Raw genomic sequence first — 18179 nt, 5'->3', positions numbered from 1 at the left:
TCCTACTCTTTAAAAGCCATCATGATCCCTGCTTCCCCAGCCCTAAGCAACCATACGAATGGAATCCTACGGTATGTGTGACCTTTTATTGACTGGCTTCTCTCACTTAGCGTAATGTTTTCGAGGCTTATCCATGTTGCAGCATATGTCAGTATTTTGTTCTTTTTTGTGGCCGAATACTATTCCGTTCCACAGATATATCACATTTAATTTATCTGTTCATCCTTGATGGGCATTTGGGTAGTTCCACTTTTTGACTCTTATGAACAATGCCTTAATGAACATTTTGTGTGAGAGGCTTTGGGTGGATAGATGGGTACGTACTGGGTATGTACTAGGAGTGGACTTACAGGGTCATCTAGTAACTGTGTAATCATCTTAGGGCCTGCATCATTTTATGTCCGCCCCCACCAGCAGTGTCTGGCCTGTCATTTCTGCATCTTTGCTTCAGACTTGCAAAGGGCAGAGTCAAACTTGCTCTTGCCCTCTCCCCTCCCTTGGCCCAGCTTGTATGAAGTGTTATGCCAGGGGTATCTGGACTCCGTGGGGAGCATTTGGGCTCCTCCCTCATCTCCCAGTAGGTATTGCCTTACCTTTTGAGGCAGAGACTTGTCCCTGTGGCCCCTGCCATAGTGGGTATGTAAGTGATGAGCGTGGCCTGCCGTCCTTGGGAGGGTAGATTCAGACTGTCACACATGTGGGTACGGCATTGTCTTCCTCCATGATGGTGGGGGTCCTCCCTGTGGACTCCCACTCCATGGTCACCAAGAAGAGGTGAGGCCAGGGCTGTCATGCCCTAGGACCTCCCCCAGGTAGGTCTTCAGATTGGCTTCTTAACAAATTAAGACAGCCTGGAGGGATTAAAGCATAGAGATGTCTTCTCTCCCAGTTTAGGAGTCCTGAAGTCTGCAACGAAGGCATTGGCAAGGCTCATTGCTTCTGGAGACTGTGAGGGAGAAGCCGTCCATGCCTCTCGCCTACCTTCTGGTAGCTGCCGGGAATTCTTGGGGTTCCTTGGTTTGTAGACACATCACTCCAGTCTCTCCTCCCATCTTCACATGGCCTTTCCACGGGTAGTGTATGTCCCTTCTCCTCTTGTTAGGACACCAGTCATTGGATTTAGGGCCCTCCCTACACCCAGGATGATTTCATCTCAAGATCCTTAACTGATTACATCTGCAAAGGCCCTGTTTCCAAAGACCTGGGTGGACGTGAATTTGGGGGGACTCTAGTCAACCCAGTATGGTCTTTTTCCACATGTGATTCTAGAATCATTTGGAGAAGATTCTAGTACCTGGGTTCTGCTTTTGTGTGCTAAGTGAGTTTTGCCACTGGGTTCAGATATGGTGGCAGTGGCGGCAGCTGTGGTAGCAAGAGTAGTAGTTTAGAGGGAGGAGGGAAGGTTGGAAACAAATATTGGGGGAACTTGGGAATTTTAGAGGGCACGTCCCTCGGAGGAAACTCCCTGTGGAATGGGGCTGTGGAGTTTGGGACTTCTGCAGCCCCGGTTAGCCCTGCGAGAGCTTCTTTGTCGTACAAAAACTGGGCTTAATTCTCAGAGACAGGGAACTGACATTTTGATGATAACATACAGTTTTACCCAAGAATCTGAAGAACAAAGTGTTCACCAGATTCAGAGTCTGGGATGGAATTGCATGGTATCTGCCAACATATCCATTCTCCCTCATCACTCTGCTCTTTGCCTTTAACCAGCACATGAGCCAGCTTGCTGGGACTTGATTTTTTCCACCTGTAGAATGGGGACAACGGGCAGTCAGGCTTGCAAAATCTTGCCCAGCGCTAGCGTTCTTACATCTTCCCTGGGCTCTCTCCGCCTCAGGGCTCCCACAGATGGGAGAGCTTCTGTAAATGAGCCAGTGCTTTTGGGCAGTGAAGATGACTAATGTGTGTCACCGAAGGGGGAATTTGAGCTCTTTGCAGGCACGTGGTGATGGCAAGAGCTGACTTAATTTCTCTGGGCTTCTCTCCTACCCATTCAAGACTCTCCAGAGCCACTTCCTGCCTTTCCATGCATTTGTCAGGATGAGAAACATTTTCAGTTACTGTCGTTTTCCTGTGTGACAACTAATATCTTTGGGGCAAAGCTCCTAGAGCTAAGTTTTCCCCATCAATCTCATTCTTCAAAGTAATTCTCTTTTCTAATACTTCTACCTTCTGCTTTCAACACACACACACACACATGCACACTCATCTGCTTTATCCTGTTTTATAAAAATACAACCAGTGGTCCCACTCTGAGTGACCATTTCAGATACAAACACAGTTTTTTTTTTAAAGGGATTTTTTGAAACAAGAAAAAAAAAGAAGAGCTCTTTTGTCAGAAGCAGGAAGGTGGAGTGTCCTTTGCAGCTCTAGGTAGCCACTGGCTTTGGCCAGTTCTTCCGTGTAAACAGCAATTTTCCAGACTGGAATGGGTGCCGGGGTTTTCTCTGTGGATCCAAGAGGTGTGGAGAGCAGTGGTGTTTCATTAAATTACGGGTCTAGCTACAAAATGTGCAGCAACGATTTGTGCAAGCCCGAGCAGCCTGAACACTCCCCACCCCCTGATGCACGCTACACACACACACACACACACACACACACACACACACACACGCACTCCCCAGAGTGCCGCCCTAGACCATAAAAGGAAGGGCATCTGCTGGGGGAGACGGCTGTCCCCAAGTGGTACTGGGCTCTTGGTGGGTATCTAGTGTCTCAAAGAGTGGAAAGCACTTGCATACAAAGTGTTTTCTACAACCCCTCCACCAAAAACTCCATGCAAAGGACATTTAAGCTCACTTTCCTAATGGATTTTGGAGTGAGCCCTCTCTGGAACAGATGGATAGCTCTTTCCATTTGGGTGCACTGTGGGGACCGCCTGCGGCCACCTGAGCATTTTGATGTGCAGTGGCCAGCTTCCCTTGCTTTGTGTGGTTAAGTACTGTATTGGTGTGAGGGCTGTGGTTTAGGAAACAGTTACCCAAAGGGCCTAGCGCAGGAAGAAAACACAGGTGGCTCTTTCCACCGTGGGTGGAGAGGACTTCTTATAACGCAAAGGACTATGGAGTCAGAGGGGGACCAGTGGTAACGTGTCCTGCACCCTGTTTCCGAGGTCAGAAGAGGGTTAAAGCTCTGGGTGGTTCCTGGGGCAAGTAGCAGCCAAGACGGAAGGATCGGGACTAGAGAGTTACCCCAGACACACACGCACACACATACACACGCACGTGTGCAGACATGGACACAGAAACTTTGATAGTATTGATAGGAATTTGAGGACCTCCAGTTAGTCCCACTGGGAGCCTGGACACGACATCTAGCCCCACCCCTGTCCTGTCCTCACCAGCAGCCCTGGAGGTGGAAGGGAAACAGGGTAGAATGTGTGATTCTAGAGTCCTCTCTGCCTGCCTCCCGTGTCCGTCTTCAGAATGCAAATCATCAAGCACTGCACAGTCCGTTTAGCAGTGATGCCGTCAGGATTCCCAAAGTAAATCACCCCATTTCCTCCAGGGTGCCCCCTGGTGGGAGGGGTCACCGTGCAGAGCCCTGTCGCCCCCCAGCCGTGCTCTCCTCTCCTGAAGCCAAGACATTGATGAGCAGCTAACCGAGTGTTGCACATCTTCCCACTGGCCTTTTCACATCTGGAAGGTTTTGATTAAACCAGTTTCCTTTTAGTGTTTGCCGTAGAGTGGGATCCATCACTGAATTGAGCTGGTTCCTGGAGAGGATGTTTTAGTAACTTGGATACTTTGGCGCAGTGTCTGGGGCCTGGGATTTCTCATCCTTCTAAAAAAAGTATTTTACAGGCTTTTTTTGGGACTATGTAGATTTATAGCTGGGTGTCTGCCCCAGTGTTTAAGGCTCTGGCATGATAGGTTTATGGCTGTTGAGCAGCTGTAGAGAGTATAAGAGGGGGCCTTTTCATTTAACCAGTTATTGGGGAATGAACATTCTGTTGACTTCTGTTACTGGGAATGAAGACACATTACTCATTTAATTATCTGGGTCCATGTGAACATTTGGAATATAAATAGGGTCTGTTCTATACCCACCTGGCTCTAAACAATGTAGAAATGGCACCATAGAGTTAATTTTATAGAATGCTTCTTCAGAGTTTCTTTAAGTTGAGAACTCCACTAATGCATGTTTGTGGATCACAGTAGTTTCTTTATAGATATTTAATTACTTGGCTGGGTAAAAAAAAAAAAAAAAGAATGAAAAATCTGAAATGAAACTATTGGGAGTCTTTGATCATCTGAAATCATGTAGAGATGCAGGAAAGTGGTTTTGAAATTACAGTGGAAGGGAATGGGGCACCAAGAGTTGATTTATCAAAGATTTTTGTGTAAAGTATCTTTCTGCCACACAAGCTCATTGTGAGCTTGAAGGATGAATGTAGTAAATGACTTTGGATTCGGTTACAGTGACCACTTACCTAGCATCTGCCTGGTGTCCTGCTAAGACACTTTGGCATATGTTATTTAATTTAGTCCTAATAGGAACCTCGCGTGGTAGGCTAATTATTATATCTCCATTTTATTGTGGATTAAATTCTACATTATGTTGGAACATAGGCTCCAGCACCTAGCACTAAATGTATCTGTTGAATGAACACATTAGGAAAGTTAGGGCAGTAAAATTTGGCAGTCAGTAAGTGTCGGGAGAGATTGAAATCTGGAGAGGGACTGATGGAGTTTCACGGGAAGGTGACCTTGTCTGCCAGAGGGACTTACGGAATGGCTGAGAAGGGGGATGGACAGTAAGGGGCAGAATAAGATGCCCACTGGTTAACGAGAGGCTCTTGGAGTTGGCGCTGTGGATGCTGGTGGGATCTTCGTAGCACGTTCTCATGTACATCATCTCCTCTCCTCTCCCGTTCATCTGAAAAGAGACGAAAAGCGATAAATCACAGCTTTAAACACACGTGTAACCACTGCATGGCCCTCAGAGCCCACAGGAAGTGTGTGGAGTTGCTAGGACCATGGCCTCATACAATAGTGCAGCAAGCCTGCTACAGGACATTCCAGATGGGGCTCCGTCAGCGGCCTGTGGTGGCACATGTCTCTCCTGGAAGATGCTAAGCTCAGGACATCGAATTGTAATGGACGCATATGACGTTGTGGGTTTTTTTGTTTTTTTTTTTTGTTTTTTTAAACATTCTCGGCTTCATCTTATTCACTTATTTTGGGGGTTTCAGTCATGCTTTTATTTATATGTTCTCATGAAACATTTTCCCCTCAGCTTTCCTGAGGTGTACCTGACAGAATTGTAAGGTATTTAAAGTGTACAAACATTATGATTTGATATGTGTGTACATTGTGACAGAATTTCTCGTGTCAGGTTAAGACATTGGGCTTTTATTATATGTAGCCAAATGGGTGAGCCCTTGTATCTACTGAGGTTTGAAATTTTTTATTTAACATTTAGATAAAATCTTCTTTAGTTGCACATTAAAAAAAAATAAAACACACACACAGCCTAGACTTAAGTGTTCGGAGTAAGATTTATTTTCTTGTTTCACTTTTGGCTCCTACCTATGATGTTTGGTTCTGTCTCTGAACCATTTGTATCATTTGCTTTGGAACTGGTGTCATTCTGAAATGTGACCACAGTCATTCGTTTTCACATCGACCACATATTTGGTGTGGGCTTCTGTGGGCCTGGCGCTGTACTTGGCTTTGTGGAGGGTACCGAGAGGAATCAGGAACTCAGCGTCTGGGGAAGGAAGTAAGAAAGACAGGATTATCAGTGACTTCTGCATTAGGTGGGAAGAAGTGGGTGCCAGGACAGGCTGGTGGGTATGGTGTTAGTGTTCAGAAGAGAGAAGGGACAGCTGGATGTGGGGACGATATAGATAGCTTGCATTTTGGAGAAGGTCGTTGGATCTTGCAGGATGGTAGCCATGGGAGATTTAGGCACAGAGAGGCGTTCTAGGGAGAAGGACTTGTATGGACAAAGGGGTGGATACCTGGGGCTTAGCTGGGCTTGACTAAAGTGTAGGGTGAATCGGGGCGAATAATGAAGAATCTAGAGGGGAAAAAGAATGAGGACTGAGCTCCAAGAGTGGCCCCTGCGTGTGGGGTCAGGGTCTGTCTTGTTGGCAGACATGAACCAGCACCCAGAGCAGCTTGGTGTAGACAGCCCACCCATATGTTTGAATGATGTCTGAGTTTCTTACTGACAAATTTTATGGTACTTTCTGGGCAGCAGATTTTTATGCACGTAATTCTGTTTTGCTCCCATCTCTTAGGTTTAAAACAGCTTTGATGTGCCACTTTTCTCTTTGTGCTAGAAATCAGAATGAAGCTGTGTCTTATGGCTTAGAGGTTCTGAAGTCTACTCTGTCTGTATGAAACTCAAGCTTATAGGTTGTGGCCTGAAGGCCTGAGCTATCCGGCGTGGCTGTCTCCAGCATTCTGAGATGTCTCAAGGGCCTGTGCCGTACAGCTCGAATTTATCTAAAATTGCCTTCCTAGAGGCACATGGAGAGTGGCTTGTTTTAGCGTCTTAGCGAGCATTGCTTCAGATAGCCTGGTTAACCCACGCCCTCCTCTTGTCATTTCTTGCAGATGGTCACAAGAACAAAGAAGATATTTGTAGGCGGATTATCTGCGAACACGGTGGTGGAAGATGTGAAGCAGTACTTTGAGCAGTTTGGCAAGGTAAGTGGCGCGTGGGGCTGGCTGCAGCCGCGCCCCCTCCCTTTGCCACAGCTGCGTCCTCAGGAACCTTGTCCTTGCACTTGGTCGTCCAGATTTAAGTGAAATCTGTCAGAAGCTGACATGGAAGAGTCTGGCTTGTGGTCGGCACGGTGCCCCACGTGCCCACAGGAGCAGACAGAGTGGCCTTGCAGTGTGGTGGTGCTGGCCACCTGGGGCCTGGGTGGTGGTGGCAGCAGCGACTGGGGAGGGATGCGGGGCTGTGACTCACAGGACAGGAGCTCCTGCAGAAGCTGCTAGAGGCCTGTGAGTCAGTGCCTTTCTGGAAGATACATGAAGAGTGGAGGCTCCCTGGGGTCCTGTGCGGTTGAACCTTCCCCTGTCAGATGCCCAAGGAGACTCGGGAAAGATGCTGGGCCTGTACCTGTCAGAATGTGTGTGAGACAGAAGTAAAATGATCCCCTGGGCTCTGTTGCTGGACCAGGCTGGGAGCAATGCAGAATGCCCCCCAGTCAGCCAGGACCAGGAGTGTGCGAGTGTGTAGGTTAAGACAGAGTCAGCAGACAGGATATGCAACCATGGGTGATGTGCTTAAATCAGCCTCTCTCTAGCTGGTGGGGGAGCTGGTGCCTTGGAAAGTAGCGTTCCTCTGATGGCCACATGGTCCCCGGGCTCCGACAAGGCAGCTTGTGGGGGAGGCTAGCCTTGCTGGCTTTGTGTGATCCCCTCCTCTGGCTGCCGTGTCCTGGGAAGCTGGCAGCTGAGAGGCTGTGCTGGCCCCCTGCTTCCCGCATCTTTCGGTTGCCATGGGTGTTGTCCTGGGAGTCCAGGTGTGCGACGGTCTCCTTTGCAAAGGTCTGCGTCCCTGCTGCCAGAGGGCTGATATAGCAGAGGGGGAGAAGACACTGCGCCTCTTCTAAGCTTTGTCACTCCTGTCTCCCCCGGTAACGGCTGTTGTGCTTGCCCTGGGTGGTACCAGGCACTGCTGCCCACTGACGGGTCTGAAGGTTCTGTGCTTTTATTTGTTTGCTCAAGGTGGTGCGCGGCTCAGACCTCGTCCCCGGGTGTGTCGAGCTGTGAGCTACTGTCTGGGATGAGGGCCGTGATCACTGTTTAGCTTCAAAATGGAGATTTTTCCCATCTCTGGTCATCATCAGTTTCTGCATGGATGGGAGACATGCAACAAAGAGGAACCAGGCTCCTCCAGCCTGGCTTGGCATTCAGAATGGCACTTAACTGCCCTTCCAGGTTGCTTAGGAAAGACGCCTTCCCATGGCACCGTCTTGCTTTGCCAGCTGGGGGCTGATTCATTCTGGCTGGTTTTGAAGAATCGCTGAGTGCGTTGGTGACCATGTACTTCTCTTCAAGACTCATTTAAAGCACCAGGGGGGATTGGTCCACAGCCCAGCCCCACCCTGCCTGTGGGGAGAGACTGGAAATAATTAAATGAGACAGGTCCAGCTTGTGTAATGGAAGGCTCGGGAGTGTGCGCCCCTTTGCTACAGTTCTGCCTCTAAAACAAGGCCAGGAGCAGTGTTCGCAAAATTGAGGTGGAATTTCTTTTTTGAGCTATAAACTGGAATCTCATGGTCCTATGTGTGGGTGTCAGAGAAGTTGGGCTGTTAGAGTATTCCGGAGACGCCAGTACCTGCCGCACCTCCGCACGCTCCCACCTCCAGGCTTCTCTCTCTCTCTCTCTCGTTCTCCTTTTCTCTCTGTCTTTTTTCATTAACACTTACAGTTGGGACCCAGTATCCAGCAGTGGGAAGCTCTGCAAGCTTTGGCCGGGCCCACGGCCGCAACCATCCCTGCCCTGAGAACAGTTGTCCCCTTGTCAGGGAGGCATTCACAGACCATCTTCCCTGGCGTGGCCTGCGCTAGGGCTGAAGCTGCTCAGTTAATTTAGCAGTAACATTTGTAGATTCCAGCAGGATGTGTAAACTTATCAGGTGTTTTATTAAAGGACTAAGGAGGCTTTTGAATGTATCAAAACCATAACACTCTCTGTGCTCCTGTTTTAGTAGCTTGTTTCATACACGTGCTCTGTGCATTATCTGGGTCTGTTTTCAGAGGGGCTTATTCCTCCTTGTGCTGGTGGCTCGTGTTATGTTCGTACCCACCTTGGGCAGGGTCCACCACCTCTGAGGATTCTGGTGTAATGCATTTGGAATCAGAGCCATCAAAAGAGAGGAGATTGTGCTGCTGGGCCTTAAGGCAGTGAGTCAACCCAATGGTTAGTCAACAAACTGACTCTGCCCTTCAGTAGTTTATATTCTGGTTGAACAAAACCGAACACACACACACTTGTGTCAGCTAGACTCACATACTTGTACACATTCCCGTCGGTAAAGTTGTTTGGGGCCCTTTTTAGTTGGTTAATGGCAAATTAGCGAGGTGGAATTTTATTAGTGAGTATGTACTGTGTTGAGTCCTGGGCTAGGCCATTGACTTATATTATCTCATTTAATTCTTCTCTGGGAGGCTGGTAGGGGTACTGCCCATTCTGTAGCTTGTTAAATGGAGTCTAGGCAGGATTGAGTCTTTGACTCAAGGTCACCTCCGAAAGGTAGAGCTGGATGCAGACTTCCCCTCCAGGCTTGTGTGTTAACAGAACCTGAACTGTGGGCCCTGTTCCAACCTCGGATCAATCCACAAGATGGGCTTAGGGTGGGGAGGATGCAAAAGAAAGGAAGAGACTGTGTCCATCCATGGGCTGGGGACAGTGCTGGGAACTAGACATAGGTCCCCTCATCTCATCTGCATGGTAGATTTTGGTGTCATCCAGCCCTTTGACAAAGGTGAGCAGTAAGGTCAGAGAGGTTAAGTCTCAAGGAACGTCACCCAGGTAAGGCAGGATAACAGCCAGAATTCACACCCTACTTCCTCGTCCTCCACATCCAGAACTTTCCATCCTTCCACGCCTCCATTCTGGGTTTGCCACCCATGTTTTAGGTTTCCCTCGCTGTCATTCCTCTCTCCTCTCCCTCTTCCCATCGTGCCTGAGGCGGCCGCTGCTTCGACTGTTTATTTCAGGTGGCAATCAAGATGGGTAAGACTGCTATCATGGGGCTGGGCTAAGAGAGTTTAAATATGTCATTACTGTAAGTGGAGTGGGGGCAGAATGACACACCGAGAGCTTTAAATAACTCAAATTGGAGGTTTGTAAACCCTTTTGTGCTTTTCTCCCACCTTCCTCCCTGAAACTTACCCCCACCACCCTAGTTAGGGATGTCATTACTTGTTTATATTTAAGATGAGATTATGAAGTGTGGCCATTGGCATAAGGATTCTGCCCACTTGGATGGCCATCCTCACCCCCTGGGTAGCTGTCCTCCATGCTGTCATTAGAGGAAAGTAAGGAGAAGTATTCCAGGCCCTCGTGCTGGGCCTGCCTGTACAGTGTCCCCACTGTGACACCTTAACAGGCCATTTCTTTTCTGGTCTCAGTTTCTCCTCTAAGGGAAGGAGTTGGAAAAGTTGAAAAGGGTCAGATAGTATATGTTTTTGGCTTTACAGGACATATGGTCTCTATCACAACTATTTAGTTCTGCTTTTGTATGGAGGAAGCAGCTATGGCCAATCCATTATTGGATGTGGCTGTGTTCCAATAAAACTTTATTTATAAATATAGGTGGTGGGCCACTTTTGTCCTGTGGGCCATAATTTGCCAACCCTGGACTAAGTTATTCCTAAGGTTGGTTTCAGGCTTGAAAATTCAATAATCTAGAAAGTGTGTTTAAACACACAGGGGCACCTGGGTGACTCAGTTGGTTGGGCGTCTGCCTTCGGCTCAGGTCATGATCCCGGGATCCTGGGATTGCCCTGCATTGGGCTCCTCCCTGCTCATCAGGGAGTCTGCTTCTCCCTCTCCCTCTTCCCCTCCCCCTGTTCGTGCATGGTATCTCGCTCTCAAATAAATAAATCTTCAAAAAAAAATAAACATACATAAGTGGGGTATAAGAATAGATAGGTATCTATCTAAGGTATCCATAGACTGTAGCCAAAACAAGATATTATCAATAGCAATGAGCATGATATAATAAGTGAAACTGTCATAACTGTGGTAGAGTTAATTTCTGGACTGCAAGATGCAGAAACAGTGAAGGGATTCTCTATTTGGAAAAAGGTGCTATTTATAAACCAGAATCTTCATCCTATGAGTAAGATCCAGGGATCTGTAGAGTATTTCCACCTCCTTTTTACATGTGCTAGATCTAAATTAATGAAGACTCAGACTTTGTGAAGTTCAGATTTTACTACAAAGATTCTTTTGCTATGAGTTGATGTTTCTGACTTTGAGGGATGTATGCTTTGTGCTAAGCTTTTTGATGCATTTTAAAATCTGATTCTCAAAGCTGTCAAGCAAGATAGGTGGAATATCTATCATGTAGATGACCAAACTGATGTGGAAGAAGGTCATGAGTTGTCCAAGATCACACAAGCGCATGCTGGGGAGAGCCCAGATAGTCATTCATTTTTGTACCATCTAGCCTCTTTTCACCGTTTATAAAAACCCCGTCTCCTACTTTACCACGAAGCAGCCCCTATACTCTGAGTGAGCAGGTTTTGTTCATTTGTCAAGAATGTTGATGTGCGGTAATTTATTTCACTGCATCAGGTTTCCTAGTGGACGTTATCTGTGTTCACGATTTTCATATGTCCAGGAATGATGTACGCAGACCATTCCAGAAAGTGGCATGTGAATGATGCTCTCGATAGGCACGTACAGACCCAGACAATCGCTCGGAGGGTTCACCACCCTGCTCCCCACATAGCCATCCAGAAGAGCCCAGCTTGGTAATTAAAAAGCACTGGGATCAAAGAAGCTCCATGTGCGTGGGTTTCCTCCTTCTCCCCTTTCGGCCCCTCCTTCAAGTACCGGTTTCTTAAATTCTCACTTATAGGATTTTGGAGATCAAAAAGAGGCCTTTAAACTTAATGAATTCTCGGCTTCGTCCCGGATGGAGCAGTTCTGCACCTTTCAGCTGTTCACCTCGATGATAGGGCTGCTCAGTGCCGAGCTCACTAGGTAATTCTCACTTTATAGAACTCCTGTGAAAGCAAAGCAGCCCGCATCTGGAGGCTTCCAATTATACTTCACATGGTGAACTGTGTAATTAGTTTGGAAGACTTACGCTCAGTCGTTGGTTTATCCTAATCGGCTTTGGCTTTCCCCACCAACAAAGTGAGCTTATTTTGCTAAGCTGAAACGACTCTGCACCCTTTGTTCCAGCCTTTTATTGTCTCATTCCTTTCATTCTGTTTTACTGCCAAAGTTCTGTTTCATTAGGCCTACAAGTCATTTCCAATTCAGTGGGCTGCTACAATCCGGCCTTTATCACTCCACTGCCCTGGTTCCCATGTCCCTCCTGGGCCAGTGCCCGAGTTTGCGGTTTGACATGAGGGCTTTAACCCCTTCCTGGGCCAGCCCCTCTGGTCTCCTGTGGTGGACGGCAAGAGGAGGCCTTCAGGGAAACGGGATTTGGAGAGTTAGAGCTCTTTAGGTCCCATCAAAGGGGAGCCCTGTGGAAATGAGGTGAAAAGGGTCCTCCGGAGTCCTTTTGTTGGAGTGGGGTTGTGTGTGGGCCTCTAAAAGTGAACTTGAGCTACAGAGAATGGTGCTTGAAGTCTTTTGGAGAAAAAAAAAATTGAAAATAAGAATGAATTGGCTTTTGATATGGTGGGATCTTTTCATTTATCCCGCCTGTGTGTGGGATGGTCGGAGGGTGCGCTCGAAGGAAGTGTTTGACACCGATGATTTCCTCGCCCCGGGTTGTATGTGCAGGTGGGGTGTTCGTGGCCACTGCTCAGAGAGTCCTTTTGATACTGTGTGTGTGAGGAGAGGAAGAGCTAACATAAAAATATTAGAAAGCCTTTGAAATTTGAAAGGCAAGAGATTCGGGAGAAAATAAATAAGCAACTTCACCGTGTTCCTGACGGTGGACTGTGATTCTGAGGTAATGTTTTATCGCTTCCACATGTGTGTTGTAGATAAATGGAGCTCCATGCGGTATGTGGTTTGCTCAGACCAGGCCTGGAAAACAAAAGTCCCCGTCTGTCCTTTGTGGGCACCAAAGCTCCCAGGAGGCCTTTGTCTTCTGAGGTGGTTTGTCCAGGTTGCCCGACTGGAAGGTGGCCAGTGTGACCACTCCTCGCCTGTCCTCTGCTGGCCTTTGCTCTGGAGAGCCTTGATGTTCCTCAGACCTTCTTGAGTTACAGCTGTGGAGTGGGCCAGGAAGGGCCCCCGTTGCTCTCCCCTCCCTGGCTGGCCTTGCTGAAGGCTACTTTTGTGTTCAGTTTTCTTCCTGTAATAACCCAGAACAAGGCCAACACTGTCCTCATGTTTTATTAATTCTCTGTCTGGTTTGTGTCAGTCTCTCCCTTCGGAAGTGTGTCATATGGGGGAGGGGACTTTATTTGCCCTCTGACCCCGGGTAGAGCTGCTGAGTGCAAAGAGGCGCCGTTAGCCGCAGGAGAACCTCCCTCATCTGCCTGCCTCAGCTTCCTAGGCCAGGTGGCAGCAAGCAAACAAGCAGTACCCACAAGTAACGTGATCCTTGGGCTTTGCAGGTAAACCCTCCTACCAAACAAAACAACTTCGTGTTTTCCTGATGAACTTTTTCCTCCATAATGGAGACCGATTTCTGTTGCAGCCAGTGGAGTGAGGCGAGTTAGAAATTAATTGAGCACTCCAACCTCACGATCAGACTTAATAAATTCTGCCTTTTCTTTTCTTTTCTTTTCTTTTCTTTTCTTTTCTTTTCTTTTCTTTTCTTTTCTTTTCTTTCTTTTCTTACCTCTTCTCCCCTCTCCTCCCCTCTCCTCTCCTTTTCTCTTGCTTAAAAAAAGGGGCTCCTGAAATAGTAGGTTTCTAGGAAAACTTCACATTTCCTTTTTAGTGTATAAAATATAGCCAGCTGTTGTTGGGCAAATGCATCAGACATTATTATTGCTCTGTTAACAGTGTTTTAAAATATACAAATAGCAAAACAGGATGCCTTCTGGGTAGCAAGCTGGGAAAACTTTGAGATTATGTTAATCAAATTCCATGCTTCACATGCATAGTAGGTAGAGGAACCAGGCCCGAACTTTCTGGCGTGGCTATTTAACTGGGCTTTCCCAGGATGGTGGAGCTTGATTTAATTTTTCTAGGGGGCCCGAGAAGGGGGAGGCCCAGGACAGGGAGGAGTTAATGAGCCTGGGAGGGTTGGTGGAGAAGGGGTTTTAAGCACCTCCACCAGCTCACCTTCCCAGAGCCCTCCTGGCAGCCTCTGAAGATGTCACTTACAATGGAGCTGTTAGCATGAGAAAGAAAGCCTTTCTCCCCCTGGACGTACTTCAGTGGGAACGGCAAGTGTCTGAGAAATCGCGGTTCGAGCTTGTGCCAGTGGGTGCAAGGAGTGGTTCTTACGGAAGAGAAAGCTCAGTTCATTTAGACTTGGCATAGAAATGGAATTCCATTGTTTGGTGGAGTGAACATTGATATGGAGATTCCTGCCCACCCCCCACCCCGTCAATTGGATACCCCATTACATGGGTCGTGTATGCTTTGCTTTTCTTTCTTTTTCTTCTCCTTTCCCCCCACCCCCCTTCTTTTGTCCTCTGAGAATTAGTCTCTCTGTAGAAGGGCCGGATCTGTCAAGTTACCACCCTCTAAATTTTTACAGCTCTCTGTATATTCAGACTTGGTATTTGTGAATTAGCTCCAAGTGGGCTGCCAATCCGGGCTTTATTTACATTCGAAGCCATAAGAGTGAGAGCCCCAGAAAAATGTTGATATGCAGGAAGAGGCAGAAGGGTTGAGTTTCTGACTGTTGCTAACCTCACCACTGCCTTTAAAACCAATCATGAGGCACACGGCTGATATTTAATAGCTTTTAGCTGATTATTTTGCTTCTCCTCCTCTTTCTTTTCTATCCAAGTTGACCTGGGTGTACTTGAGCGGAAATGAAGTCATCCAAATGCTGAATTAGAATAATCACAGGCCTCCAAGAATGAAATGGAAGCAGAGATTAAATGGTAGAGAGAAAGCTGGTATTAATAAGCACCAGGAAAACTTTGCATAAAATAAATAGGAGATTTGATAGATTGAATTTGTATACCCCGTTTCCATTTTTCTTCACTTGGTGCTGTCCTCCTAGAGTGGAGTCCCTGGCAGAGTGGGATTTGTTTTGCCATGAGTCCACATACCTTCCGCCGCCCGGGTGATGGTTCTTTCTTCTTGGTGGGGCGTTTGTGGGACGAGGCCATCTCCAGGATGGAAGAATCTGGGTGGAGGGGCTGTGGAAGGGTTGGATGATTCCTTGTTGCCGGTATGGGGTGGGTGGTGGGAGGCAGTGCACTGCAGGCAACCAGTGAATAGTATTGACGGATTCCTGACTGTAGGGAGAAGAGCAGGGCTGGGTAAAGGTAGGGTGACCAGCTGTCCTGGTTTGCCTAGGACTGAGGAGTTTCCGGGAACTCAGGGCATACAGACCAGAATGAGTTGGTTACCTGCATAAAGGGGAGGTGGGAAAGTGGAGATACTTGGCCTGCAACTCCTAAAGGGATGAAACCTTCTTGGACCACCTCCAGGCAGATTTAAATATTCCTTCCTGTGTCTTCCATCATGCTTACTTCAGATCCATTTTACAGTCTACCTTCCTGCACTCCCACAGGCCAGTAAGTGTTAAGGGACAGACAGACCCACAGCCCTGCAGCAAGGGACAGCTGGTCATTTACTTGGAATGTAGGACCCTTTGGGTTCCTATCTGGGCTCCTACTTGGGGATTATTTCTTCCATCTCTTGAAAATAAAAAAATTCTGCCCCGTGTCGAGAAAAGTGAATTCCTTATAGTTAAAGAGCAAAATAAGGATTTAATTCGATTAGAGAAACCCAGCAGAGTGATTTGTTTACAGGAAGTCGTTTTTTAGGTGGTCTGTAGTAGAAGATGCAATTTGCGCAATCGGATTAGTTGTAAATTAGAGATTTTTGGTCATTGAGTTTGCTAACGGTCTTTTATGATTGGCAGCAGAGGTAAATATTTTCAGACTTGCTTATTGTTTGCAGACTGTTAGTATTTAGAGAAAACCAAAACAGTTTAGGGGGCTTTTCACTTTAGGGAACATAAATAAGAGTATGGGCTGACCAGAGGTGGCCTTCCCGATCTCATTCTCAGCTTTCTTAGGGAATGGTAGAGGGTAGGGTGAGCACCAGGCAGCGGCGTGCTGGAGGAGCCGGTGAGGGACTTGGCCGATTCTCTAATATGGAAACACTTTTTAAAAATTTTTATCTTTTATTTATTTTTTTAAAAGATTTTATTTATTTATTTATTTGAGAGAGAGAGAGAGCGAGAGAGAAACAGCATGAGAGGGGATAGGGTCAGAGGGAGACGCAGGCTCCCTGCTGAGCCGGGAGCCAGATGTGTGGGACTCGATCCTAGGACTCCGGGATCATGACCTGAGCCGAAGGCAGTCGCTTAACCAACTGAGCCACCCAGGCGCCCCAAATTTTTATCTTTTAAAAAGACTAGCCCATTTCTTTTATTGATATATGTGTGCTTTTTTTTTTTTTAAGATTTTATTTATTTCTTTGAGAGAGAGAGAGAACACATGTGGGGGGAGAGGAGGAGGGAGAGGGAGAGGCCGACTCCCCACTGAGCAAGGAGCCCGATGCGGGGCTTCATCCCAGGACCCTGGGATCATGACCTGAGCCAAAGGCAGATGCTTAACTGAGCCACCTGGCGCCCTGATATATGTGTTCCGGTAGCAAAAAAGGAGGATTTCTTGGCGTCATAGCTCTTCCTTCCAAGTTGGCATCTGTGTTCGGATTCAGAGATTCTTGGTTGCTGACAGCTTTTGAGTGTCTTTTGATTTGTCTCCATCCAAACAGCCCCGTGTGGGAGGAGGATGAGCTCGTGTGAAAGTTAGGAAAGGAGGGCTGGGGGAGTGTAAATGACCTGCTCCGGACACCTCCATGGAACTGCAGTAGGGACCGAGGTGCGGAGGTCCTGCGGTTTGCTGTTACCCCTGAGCCGCTCCTGCGGGGCTGCCTCCCTTGGGTGTCTGGGGTGCCAGGACCCGTGGTGCACGGTGCCGTAGGATTACAGTGGTACCTTTCTCAGGAAGCGATGACTTTATGGTTGTTTGTTTTCGACATGTTATATTAGAAGAAATATTATGGTACAGAATGCAAACTTTGCATAATTGTGTTTGAAAAAACCATGAGACTTGGAGACATTTCGGGAGAGCTGCTGGCTGCATTGGCCCCTGTCCCCAGTCATTCTGGGCTGTCCCATAATTTCCTTGACCATTAGGAGCACTTGGGTAGAAACATTGAGAATTACTACTGTTTAGCATAGGGGTTGGCGTACTTTCTCTGTAAAGGGCCGGATAATAACTATTTTCGGTTTTGTGGCCCAGATGGTCGCTCACAACCATTCAGCTCTGCCACTGTAGTGTCAATGACAGCAGCCGGAGACAGTGTGAAAACAAACGGCTGTGGCTGTGTTCCAATAAAACTTTATTTACAAAACCCAGAAGGCTGCTGAGTTTGGCCCTCAGCCACAGTTGCCGACCCCCTGGTTTAGCTTAATGCCTAGTAATAAGGGCGTGGAATTTTTATACTCGGACTGTCTGATACCAAATCCAGTTCACCTGTTTATTAGCTCTGTAACCTTGGGCGGGTCATTTAACGTCTTTCTACCTCAGTTTCTTTATGTGTAGAATGGAAATAAGGATGGTACTTACCCCACAGGATCGACACGATGATTAAATGAACTAGTACATAGGGACGCCTGGGTGACACAGTCGACTGAGCGGCCAACTCTTGGTTTCAGCTCAGGTGACGCTCTCAGGGTCGTGGGATTGGGCCCCATCGGGCTCCAAGGTCAGCGTGGAGTCTGCTTGAGATTCTCTCTTCCTCTCCCTCTGCCCCTCCCGTGTGTGCACCCTCTCTCTCTCTCTAAAAGTAAAATAAATCTTAAAAAAAAAATGAACTAATACCTATATTATAAGTTCTTAGCATTCTGCCAGAAATAGAGCAAGTGCTTTGTAAATATTAGAAATATCAGCTGCTGTAATTTTTATCCTCTGAGACCCAGGTTCAGCCTCTGGAATTGCCTCTCCTGTCCTGTCCAGCAGTAGCCCTGACTTGGGTGCGTGTGCAAGCACATACATGCACGTACAGGCCACAGGCTCTTACTTCTTTCCCATCTGTCCTCTGGGTGGGCTTACCACTCAGTGTGCCCCCCCCCCCCCCCCCACCTTGGGGATAACACACAGTGCAGAGTCTTTCCTGGATCCTCTCAGCCTAAAGAGGAAGATTCAGTGTCTTGTAAATGTCTATGGCACATACTTCCAATTTATTCCAGCTACCCTGGTGCTTCCGGTGTGTGGAATTAACCTCGAGTTGCTCTGGCTTTGATGGAAAATGCTGAACTGATGTGGGCCAGAAGAGAATTCTTCTAGTTGGACCCTGCTAGCTGAACTCTTTAAACTTGTTTGAATAATTAAACTTTTGTGTGTGGGGGAGGGTAGGAG

At 47.5% G+C, this 18179-nt stretch overlaps 1 protein-coding gene across 6 annotated transcripts in view; it reads left to right on the top strand.

The window, feature by feature from the left end:
- Positions 1–18179, top strand: part of MSI2 (musashi RNA binding protein 2) — a 385617-nt gene that overhangs the window by 122734 nt on the left and 244704 nt on the right. For all 6 annotated transcript variants that reach the window (XM_045889212.3, XM_064583001.1, XM_045889211.3 and 3 more), the window contains exon 6: positions 6570–6662. In XM_045889212.3, coding sequence (XP_045745168.1) covers positions 6570–6662 — 93 coding nt within the window. The remainder of the gene's footprint in view (positions 1–6569; positions 6663–18179) is intronic.

The sequence above is a fragment of the Mirounga angustirostris genome, unplaced genomic scaffold, assembly GCF_029215605.1.
Source record: "Mirounga angustirostris isolate CCGP_5_RB_7025 unplaced genomic scaffold, mMirAng1.0.hap1 SCAF_17, whole genome shotgun sequence".
NCBI classification, from domain to species: domain Eukaryota; kingdom Metazoa; phylum Chordata; class Mammalia; order Carnivora; family Phocidae; genus Mirounga; species Mirounga angustirostris.
The sequence above is the reverse complement of the archived record's forward strand: the minus strand, read 5'-3'. Positions and strand labels throughout refer to the sequence as shown.